Raw genomic sequence first — 10,730 nt, 5'->3', positions numbered from 1 at the left:
AGATGGGGTTTCACTGTGTTAGCCAGGATGGTCTCGATCTCCTGACCTCGTGATCCGCCCGCCTCGGCCTCCCAAAGTGCTGCAATTACAGGCGTGAGCCACCGCGCCCGGCCCAGTTTACCTTAATCTTAATGTGGACAGAATCAAATATATTCTTTCTCCTTAAGCAATCACACCGTAGTAAAGCGTGCAGGAGAAGGTGGGGAGGACCTTTTCTATGGAGTGACTGTCACATGGCTCCAACTCTAGAATCTGCATTCAAGGGTTCTTTTCACCTGAAAACTTTGTGAATTCCAGTTGCTATAACTGTAACAAGATTCTTTCAGATTGATTTGATTATTTTTATTTTGGCCAAAGGCTTCAATTAAGCCATCTTATGGAGGATAAAGCTTCTAGACCTTTAAGCTTTCTCTCCTCAGTGCCTTCATACTTCAGACTTCTGGCCTAAAATGACTTTCTCTCCTAAAACTCACAGGTTTTTTGAATATAAACATGAAAGACTGAAAGCGCCACCTGAATTACAAAACACAAGTCTAAGAAAAAAAAGGCTATCTTACTTTTTATTTTGTCTCGCTCAGACTCTGATGGGAATATCCAATCTGGAAAGAGTTCTTCGAATTTGATTCCAGGATACTTTGGTCTGTTTTCTACATAATTCCTCACAGTTGGCTGGAGTTTCTTCATGAACTCTGCTGATGGTGTTCCAAGCTGCTCAATGACTTTATTCCACTGATCAATATCTAAGGAGTCTCTTGAGGAAAATATAACTGGAGTGCCTTGTATTCACAGTACATGCAGCAGCAGTAGTATTTGAGTCATCTTTATACCTATCAGCTAGGCCACCCCACTGGATCAGCAGCAGAATTTCGAACTAATATTCAAATAAGGTTTGGGTTTCCAAGTTACACTATTTTTTCAAACTCTTCCACTCTGCGTCTTCATAAACTATGACACAGCTTATTAAATCAACACAATGAAGTCTACACACCTTCCCACTCTAGTTCAAAATAAAGTTTATCTTGTAACTAAGAATACCTATGGCAAAAATGATTAAGCATGAAACTAGATAAACATTACATAAGCCAACTGAAATCAGTTTTCACACTAACGCTACCTTAGATTCCTTCACGGCTCTCTGAAGAACAGAGGATCTCGAGGGACCTGTGGAGAGACCTGTCTGACCCCCTCAGTTTACAGCCAGGGAACCAACCAGCTAGGCTTCGACTGAGCCCACCGACAGCTGTCAAATGACAGACACTCTGTTTTACTTGGAATTGACTCTTCCCAACCATCACTGCAATACCGAGGTAATGCATTTTATTTCCTTTCAAAGTGTGTGACCTGGGTTTCAGACTCAACTCTGCATTCAGCACTCACAGTGTGTCAGGAAAGTCAAGTTCCTTAGGGGTCCATTTCCTTCTTTGTTCAATGCAGACATTACCAGCTTTGCCTATTCCACAGGGTGCTTGTTAGGCTTGGGATAATTAGGATTACATGTGGGAAAGTGATACTGAAACTGTACTCAACTATACAAGAGAATGCAAGCGAGAAAAAAACAGCATCAACAGCAGCTTCAAAAAGTGCTCACTGAGGCATGTCTTAGAAAAATTGAACTTACATTACCATGAAATAACCTAGGGAACTGGTACATGAACTCAGTTCTTCCAAAAGGTTATAATTCCAAAGACCTGGTCAGGAAATGGGTTTCTGGCATTCAATTCACTAGCAAATTCTCCTTCTTACTCCTGTTTCATACATATTGTCAAATCAGAATTATGCCCACATTTTATTTACCTATTTAGCCAAAATGTGAAAACTGTCTCACACCTTTTCCTTCTGCCACACACACACACACACACACACACACACACACATACATATATGTATGTATGTAGTCTCGCTCTGTCGCCCAGGCTGGAGTGCAGTGGCACGATCTCGGCTCACTGCAACCTCCACCTCCCAGGCTCCAGTGATTCTCCTGCCTCAGCCTCCCAAGTAGCTGGGACTATAGGCACCTGCCATCACGACTGGCTAATTTTTGTATTTTTAGCAGAGATGGGGTTTTGCCATGTTGGCCAGGCTGGTCTTGAACTCCTGGCCTCAAGTGATCCGCCTGCTTCGGCCTCCCAAAGTGCTGGGATTATATAGGTGTTAGCCACCGTGCCTGGCCCGCCTTACACTTTTGATACCTCTTCTGCATGCTCACTCCCACAGACTCCCCAGGATGCACCCACCCAGCATCTGTGTGCCATTTGCCATACAGCCACCAACTGGGCTCCCAGCTACACCTAGCCTGCCCAGCTCTAGACTAACCCTCGTGCTTACTCAAGGAAGAGCTCCCTCAACTCTTTCTTCTCCAACATCAACATTTTGCACTCTACCAGTACATTCCATCACGTTGGTAACTGACAGTGTTTTCTCCTGTGTTAACATAGTAGCTGCTGTCTTTTGGCCCCCACTACCTATCGCTCTATCTTATTCCTATTTGCAGCAAAACTTCCATAAAGAGCTGTCGGTCAGGCGTGGTGGGTCACACCTGTAATCCCAGCACTTGGGGAAGCCAAGGCAGGTGGATCACAAGGTCAAGAGTTCAAGACCAGCCAGGCCAAGATGGTGAAGCCCCAGCCCTACTAAAAATACAAAAATTAGCCAGACGTAGTGGCAGGCACCTGTAATCCCAGCTACTCCAGAGGCTGAGGCAGAGAATTGCTTGAACCCGGGGGGTGGAGGCTGCAGTGAGCCGAGATCGCGCCACTGCCCTCCAGCCTGGACAACGGAGTGAGACTTTGTCTCAGAAAAAAAAAAAAAAAACAGAGCTGTCTATACTTGTGTCTCTAATTCCCAGCCTCTCATTTTCTCTCAAACATACTCCCATCAGGCTTTCTTCCCTCCACTCCATAAATGCTGTGCCCATCATGGCTGCCAGCAGCCATTACAAGGCCCAGCGGCCAGTCCTCTGTCCTCATCTCCTCATGTGAATGAGCCTCCCTCTGTCACCACGCTCTAGGAGGAGGAGTCGCTGGAGTGCCTTCTCCATTTCCTTCCCTATTCCCTTTGTCCCTCCACCTCAAGGGGGCTAAGTCCTGGGTCCTGGTCTCTTCCTCCCCTGCAAGCGCTCGCTACCAGTCCTAGGCTTCAAGGCTACCACCAGATGGATGACACCCACTTTGATCTCTCTATCCCAGACCTTGCCCCTGAATTCCACTGTCTAACAGACATCTCCAAACCCTAGCAAGGCTCCTTGAAGGGTCAAACTTCAAAGCAGAGTACAAGCCCATCTCCCCGGCCGCACCCTCCCAGCCTGCTGGGGGCCTCCGCCTCTCCTCTGGATGATGGCAGCCTCTGCTCTGGTCTCCTGCTCTGCCCTGCCCTTGAAGATCCAGCCTCAATTCAGCAACTGGGAGGAGCCTCTTTGCATCTAAGTCAGACTAGGCACCCAGAAATGGGCAGGCGAGAGAAATATCTGCTGGATTAATGATAAAGGACTAGAAATTAAACCAGTTGTGAGAGAAGCCCCCCAGATTCCCCGAGAGGCCTCCACCCCAGCATCCCACAGATGGGAGGGACAGGGGACAGACAGGAGGGCTGGGGGAAGGGGAACAGTAATTCCAGCAAGCTCAGTGGACCCTGTTGTCTAACTCTCGTGAAGCTGCAGGCAGACTGCAGGTCTCCTGTTTTACAGAAGGGGAAACCAAGGCTCAGAGAGGCCCTAAATTTCTCAAGGACGCTTGGCTGCCGAGGGGAGGAGTCTGAACTGGGGCCCGAGGTAGCCTGGCTAAAGCTTTCTCTTTCTCATAGGCCACCACAGGGACAGGAGCTCCTTTCTACCCCAGGTCACAAATTAAAGCAAACCTCTGAGACCCTCAGTCTGATTTCTGCAACTTTTTTCTATCTCCCAAATTTCAATCTAATACTTGAAAGAGTTGGCAAAATTTTCTTTAGAAAAATGATGTTAAACTGTGTGTGACTTTCGGGAATAACATTAGGTAACCTTATAGATAACACCATTAATTACTGACATTAACGTTAATATGTAAAGCAGGAATTTTAAGTTACTTACTAAAATGCACCAAAAAGTACTCACATTTTTCATTTTTGTACTTTTTGAAGAAAACATTTCTTAATAAAACAAGGAATGGCACAAAATGAATAAGAATTGAGACAAACTGAACATTAAGTATATATTTCTAAATTATTAGTCTTTTAATTCCTCAACTTTCCCTTTTTAATTAAGTTCACTTGCAAAATAAAGACTTCCTTATTTATAGGTTGAAACAAGTGAATCTGAGGTAAGGCTATAGAAACTGCTAGAAAATTTACTAGAACAAATAAAATATTTAACTTGACATTATATAATCTATGATACAGAAAATGTAAAGAAAGGTAAATAAAATGAGAGGAGTAAATATTTTCATTTCAAGTTTGCATTGTGAAGAATTTATGTTACAAGGAGACCACTCTGATAAACGTATTAAAATCTGAAATTATCTTCCTAAGATACACACGAAACACTGACTACAGAGCTCGCTTTCCTTAAAAGCAACCATCAATCTGCCCAAGGATGGAGACTAATTTAAACTTTCGTAACGAAAACAAAGTCAAGGACTAATGAAAAACTAAGTGGTTAAAACACAAATGAAAAAGGGAAGATGTGAAGAACCATGTTAGGGTAAAAAATACTAAGGATGGAAGAATGGCAAACGAGGAAAGAAGGCTATCGTAAAAATTAGTTATTCTCCTTTCTGCTGTATATCTAACATGACTTGCTGACTACAGTATGAGTTTATCTCTTTCATTTTACATGTATTTTGACTTCCCCAGTGTGTCACAAAATAACCCACCAGATTTTTTTTTTAAATTCTACAAAATGTCAGCACAGTAACAAACAAGAAATTTTAACATATTGTTCCTCACAAAATTTGCATTTTAATCTCTTTCACTTTTATAGGTCTTTTATAATGTGCTTCAGTTCTTACTTTGGGGGGAAAATATTTCAATGCATACCAGTAACTAACAAAATAGTACTTAATTAAAGCACACAAGCACATGAGCCTATTAAATTTAGATAGCGTCTTTCCTAGTTAAATTAATGGAATGAACTAAGTAATACAGCATTTTCATTTAAATATCAGAATATACTTATCAAAGAGTAAATAATTTCTTCTATATGTCCAGCTATTTTTGGTAAAATTAAGCTAATATAATTGATTTAACTTAACTCTAACTCTCAAAATCATCACAGGTAGTCAAGCTAAAAATAAAGAATAAAATTGAACCACTTGGTTTGTGACACTAATTAACAAATATAGTCAAGCCCCCCTTAGAACACAGTCTGGAGTGGATGACGACATTGTCCTCGTGAGCGCCCGTGCAAGCAGGAGGTCACCCTGCCTGAGGCGTTATGGAAAGCAGGGCGGGGCCAAGGCCGCGGGGAAGGATACGGTCAGTGCCTTGGAATATCACACAACCTTTCACCAGCTCTCCCATGATGCAACCCACTGACCAGATATCAACTGAAAATAAAATGAAATGATAAAATTATGAAGTGTCATGAACAAAACAAAGGTGAGGAAAAGGATTCTAACAGTGTACTAAACACACAAATATGGAAAAATAAATTGCTAGCTAAGGGTGAAATTTTACACAATATGAATGATTGCTGACCTCTAGTTTAGCCTTCAGTTTGTAGCAATCTGGGGTTTTAGTGCCAAAGAGTCCAATACTTTATAGCTTAAAACAAACACACAAACAAAAAACCAGAAACAAGAAGTGCCTGTGAACACAAAGCTTTTCAGGGTCACATGCCCACCCCCAGCCTCCATGGCCAAGTGCCAGGTCCCCCGTGAAGGATACAGTCTCTTCCTGGGAACAGGACTTTATGGAGGACCATTTCTGCCATGATGCACCCGACAGACCAGATGTCCACTACCAAACACCAGGGGATTAAAAACCAGCTAGAGTCCCACATCCCTTTTCTCCAAACCCCCTCCCAGAGACAAACCCAGTAAGCGTCACTAGCTTGCCAGTGAGAGCCTCTGTGCATTGTTGACACCACACCTCCTGAGCGATCACTTTCTAGACTGCCCCGTCAGAAAGGCAGCAGCACTCAGTGGGGGAACTGACTGTTGGCGCCGGTTGGCTGGCTTGTAGGACTGCAGGGGAGGCCCTGCTAGAGGAGCCCAGACTTCCACAGTGCCCACCCTCATCTGTGGGGCCCTCTAAGTGCCCTGCTGGTGGGCAGAGGGGAGAGGCGAATAGGGGATCAAGTTTTCTCTCTTCCACAGGAAGCACATAAAGCTGTGCCTCTCAGGGCGAGAACACAAGCTACAACGCAGCCAGATGAACCTGCAGCAAAACTCATTTCAGTTGACCTGGGCAAACTTTCAGTCTTTTTAAAAACAAGTAAGCGAGATTTCGTTATTTTCAACAAATTTGCTAAAAGCCAACTTTCAAAGAGCTCTGATATTGCTAGAATAAACTAAGTTTTGATGTAAAAAACACCAATTTTACATGAGAACATGTATTATTCCATTTATATCAAATTCAAAAAACCAATACGCAGACCAACAAATCAAGCTGATCCAGGGTACTGGAGATCAGGAGATTGGCCAGCCCCGTGTGCTGCGAGGGGGAGGGGCCGTGGGGAGGCCAGAGCTGCTGGTGCTGTGGGTGTGCTCACGTCAGCTGAGCTGCACACTCAGGATCTGCACACTTGGCTGTAGGTAGGTTAAACTGATTAAAAAGTTCAAAAATACTCATTTTAAAAGTGAATGTTTAAGAGATGATGATTTTAACCAACGGAAAAACACAACTAATTATTTCTTATCTCTGGATCATGCTATATTCTATGTGTAACAGTCCCCATGGTATACACCATATGGTTCAAAGGAAAGAGAAAAAACTCGAGACCACCACGAGAGCAGTTTCTAAACACCCCCCAGCCTCCTCCAGCCCTGGCTATGCTCACCGTTCTCTTTGTAGCCCATACCCAGGATGACTTCGGGCGCCCGGTAGTACCGGGTTACCACGTAAGGGGTCATCATGAAGTTGGTGCAGGCCGTCCGGGCCAGGCCAAAGTCAAGGATCTTCAGGGTGCAGTCTGATTTCACAACGATGTTGCTAGGCTTCAAATCCTAGGAAAGCAACAGGTTAAATCAGTCGAATGAACGAAGCACACTAAATAAACGACTTCACATCCGTGAGGGTTGTGAAGCCAGTGTGAGAGTGCAGGGAGTGAACTGAACTCTGAGATTTGCTAACAATTTTGGAAAATCTTACTCTCAAATTGAAACTAAAACAAATCAGCCTAAAGTGGTCAGATGGTGCCCCTTGCCCTCAGTGGAAACCTTCATGGCTCTCCTTTGCCCTTTCTGTGGTCTCGCAGGCCCTCCATCCATGCATCTACATGTCCAGCACACATGCCCCCCTCCCACCCTCCACACCTGGACTTGAGCTCCCCAACACTCTGACTCTCTTCTGCTAAGATCCTCATGCTCACTATCAGTCCAGGGCAGTGCTGTTCCATAGACAATGTCATATAATGCGAACGATGTGTATAATGTACATTTTCTAGTAGCCATGTTCAACAGCATGAACAGAAATAGGTGAAATTTTAATACAGTGTATTTTATTTAACCCAATATATCCATAATATTATCATTTCAAAATGTAATCAACATAAGAAAAATACTGAGATATTTTACATTCTCTTTTTGGTAGTGAGCCTCTGAAGTCCAGTATATATTTCACAAATGTAGCATGGCCACATCCTGGGTGCTCTACAGCCTCTTGTGGTTAGTGGCTGCCATACTGGACAGCACAGGTCCAGAATCCTCCCAACCTGGAATCTTCCCATGGCTCTTTCTCTCCTTGGAAGAGCAATTCCATGATCATCCACCTCCAGTCTTCTCACCTCTGCCACAAGGACCCACCAGCACCGGTGCTGCCGTCTCCATCCATACGTGGCACAAAAACTCACCTGTTCATCTTCCAGTTGCCACCTCTCTTCCCCTCCCCAGTGCTGACTCTGTGAGCAGGGCACTGGCTGTGCTCTCAGCACTCAGAAGCATGCCTGGCGCAAGCAGACCCTTGGGAAGTGTCTGCTGAATGAAGACACGCATCATATTCCACCCGACTTGCAAAGCCTTAACACAACTTCTGCAACCTTTTCCCTCATAACTAAGGGACTTTCTTCCTGCTGATCCTCCACCCTAGCCCCTTCCTCAGGTCTTAGGAATTTGACTTTTGCCTGGGGACTTCAGCCTGCAAACTCAATCTAGAAACTGTGACTTGTAAACAACTCATAACCATTCTTTTCACAAGAGTAGTGTACCTGCAATGTTAAACTGCCAAGCCACTGACACAGGGTAAGGCGTGAGGATACTTTACCTGGGGAGCTGCAGGTTCCGTAACACTGCCTAACACCTGACTTTAAGACATCTCAACGGATGGGCCACAAGGGTGTTGCAGGTGTGCCTCAGTGCAGGCTGTGGAGCTGTTATCAGGGCAAGCAGGAAGCCATTTCAACATTTACAACAGTTACAATCACATTTCAATGCTGCTAAATGGTCTATTTCTAGGCTTCCTAGATTCTGTAAAATTTAAATGATCAACATATAATGTTTAAAAATGCAGTCACAATCTCTACCTGGACCCAAAAAGAGGCCCCCAGGCCTCCATTCCACCTTAGGGTACTGTGCAGACACCCCCAGCAGGCCTGAGAGGAAGACGCCAGGTGCCTCCCACATGAAGGAGAGCCGGGGAGAAGCAGCCCACATTCAACCAGGGACTGTCCGCTGTGAGGACTTGGTCATGGAGCTAAGACCAAATGAACCAATTTGTTTCTCGTTTCCTTTTTTAAAATCAAAGAATATGGCAAGAACAGGCATTTTAGAACACAAATTACTAACAGATAAAATAACGCTCAATCTCACAAAACTCTTTTTTAAAAACCCAAAATGAAAGCCCATTTTTAGTCTATCACGTGGCAGCGACGGAAAGCAAGCAACCGTGGCGCTGGCGGGAGACACAGAAAGAGGCGCTCCCTCAGGCCGCGGAGGGTGTGCAGTGGGCACTTTCCCTCCAGAAGGCTGATTTCTGAGGTGTGAAACACACACACTTCACCAGCCAGCAGGCCCTGAAGCCCAACCCACCCAGAACTGACAGCACAGCTGCAGGAGCAAGGATGACAAGGACAGCCTGGTTCTACCAAGGACAGACGCAGCAGTGGAACCATCTCCACAGGCTGCCCGCCAGCTCTGTGAACCCCAGTGCGCCAGAAAACACGCTCATCTGAAGACGCTGCCATCTGTCAAAAAACTGTCATCACATACTAATTTAGCCGGAAAAGCACACTTCACTGCCGTCTGCTGGAAGACGGTGGTGATAAAATCCCAAGCTTGCATGGGTGCTCTGTGTGGCCAATGGGGAGGTGGCTAAGGAGGTCACAAGGCTCCTAGAGCTCTCCCCACACCCTGGGACCCTCTCTAGGCACCCCCAAAATACAAACTGAGACAACTTCCCAACACCTCACTTCAATTTCAAGGACAGCAGAGAGAAAAACAGTTATGCCCCTTCAAGTCTTGAAAATCACTCAGAACAAAGATGACAAATGCCAAGTAAAGATCCAAGTGATGCCTGGCTCGGGGCTTGGCTCCCAAAAAGCCTGGAACCCAACGCTACCCTGTGGGCAGCAGTGAGGGCACCACAGCACCCGCAGCACGAGTGGGGCAGGTGCTGACCTCCCCGACTGCTTGCTCGACTCTGGGATCCAGACCCATTGCTTGAGAGGTATCCCAGGAAGGAGCATATCATGACAGGTGTCCACTGTCTGGCCTTCTCTGGTCCTTCCCCACAAGTAGCTGTGGCCGTCCACTGGGTAAGGAGAACAGCCAGGCACTCTTGAGGATGAATGGACACAGCTCTAAGTAGACAATGAAACCCGAAGACCCCAAACGCAATCATGGCTCCTCCACTTGGGGAGTTTGTGGGGTCAGGTCAGAAGTGAAGTCTGGGCCAGTTCTCTTTGGTCATGTTATGGGAGGGTGGGAACGTTAGCAAAGCCTTAGAACAAAGCTGTAAAAGAACATTGCTGTCCAGCCTGCACGTGTGTGGTGCTGCCTGGGCCTTTCTTCTAAGCAGTGTGGAGGATGCATTTGCCCGATCAACACGCTGCACCTGAGGCCTTATTAATCTGCTCCAGGAACCGCACCTCGACCCGTACAGCAGCTGCAGCCAGGACTGCCAGTGCCATAAGCCTGTGGCTGTTGAGTCATTCACCAGAATCCATGCAGTTTCTTCAAGGGCTGGACTAGTGAGTTAGACGGGGATGCAAAAGACCACTGTCCCCGCTCCCCTGAGGCTTCCATGGTGGCACTAATCTCTTCCACCCACCCGAGCCCTGCAGGGCGTGATCTTGTTCTTGATTTGCTATCTTGGGGGCAGTTTCAGGTTTCCATCTGGCCTTCCCGTTGTGATGACTTACTCGCAGGCCAAGGAACTCGTGTGGGGGTTACTCCAACTGCCAAGGGCCTCTGCTCCAGCCACACATTGAGGACTGGGGAGATGGCCACTGGGTGGCCTGGGACGCTGTGGCCCACTGAGAGCCACTAGACACAGACGGCTCAGGAATGAAGGTCTGGGACACATGCCAGGTAAGCCACAGAGGCTTCCCGATGTGAGAGCTGAGGGTGTGAATAACAGGAAAGGGGAAGGGCGAGAGCCAGCAGAGA

The 10,730-nt window shown here is 46.1% G+C and overlaps 1 protein-coding gene across 6 annotated transcripts in view; it reads right to left on the bottom strand.

Annotated features, from left to right (window-relative positions):
- MAPK9 (mitogen-activated protein kinase 9) overlaps positions 1-10,730 on the bottom strand; it is a 48,532-nt gene that overhangs the window by 8,821 nt on the left and 28,981 nt on the right. For 3 of the 6 annotated variants that reach the window (XM_011952902.1, XM_011952906.1, XM_011952904.1), the window contains exons 5-7: positions 6,968-7,133; positions 5,854-5,925; positions 558-740 (exon numbers count right to left, since the gene is read on the bottom strand). In XM_011952902.1, coding sequence (XP_011808292.1) covers positions 558-740; positions 5,854-5,925; positions 6,968-7,133 — 421 coding nt within the window. Of the gene's footprint in view, positions 1-557; positions 741-5,441; positions 5,514-5,853; positions 5,926-6,967; positions 7,134-10,730 lie in introns of all 6 variants that reach the window. The other 3 variants (XM_011952901.1, XM_011952905.1, XM_011952903.1) reach the window with 1 other exon arrangement.

This window comes from Colobus angolensis, unplaced genomic scaffold (genome assembly GCF_000951035.1).
Source record: "Colobus angolensis palliatus isolate OR3802 unplaced genomic scaffold, Cang.pa_1.0 Scaffold350, whole genome shotgun sequence".
NCBI lineage: Eukaryota > Metazoa > Chordata > Mammalia > Primates > Cercopithecidae > Colobus > Colobus angolensis.
This window is presented reverse-complemented; position numbering and strand designations above follow the sequence as displayed.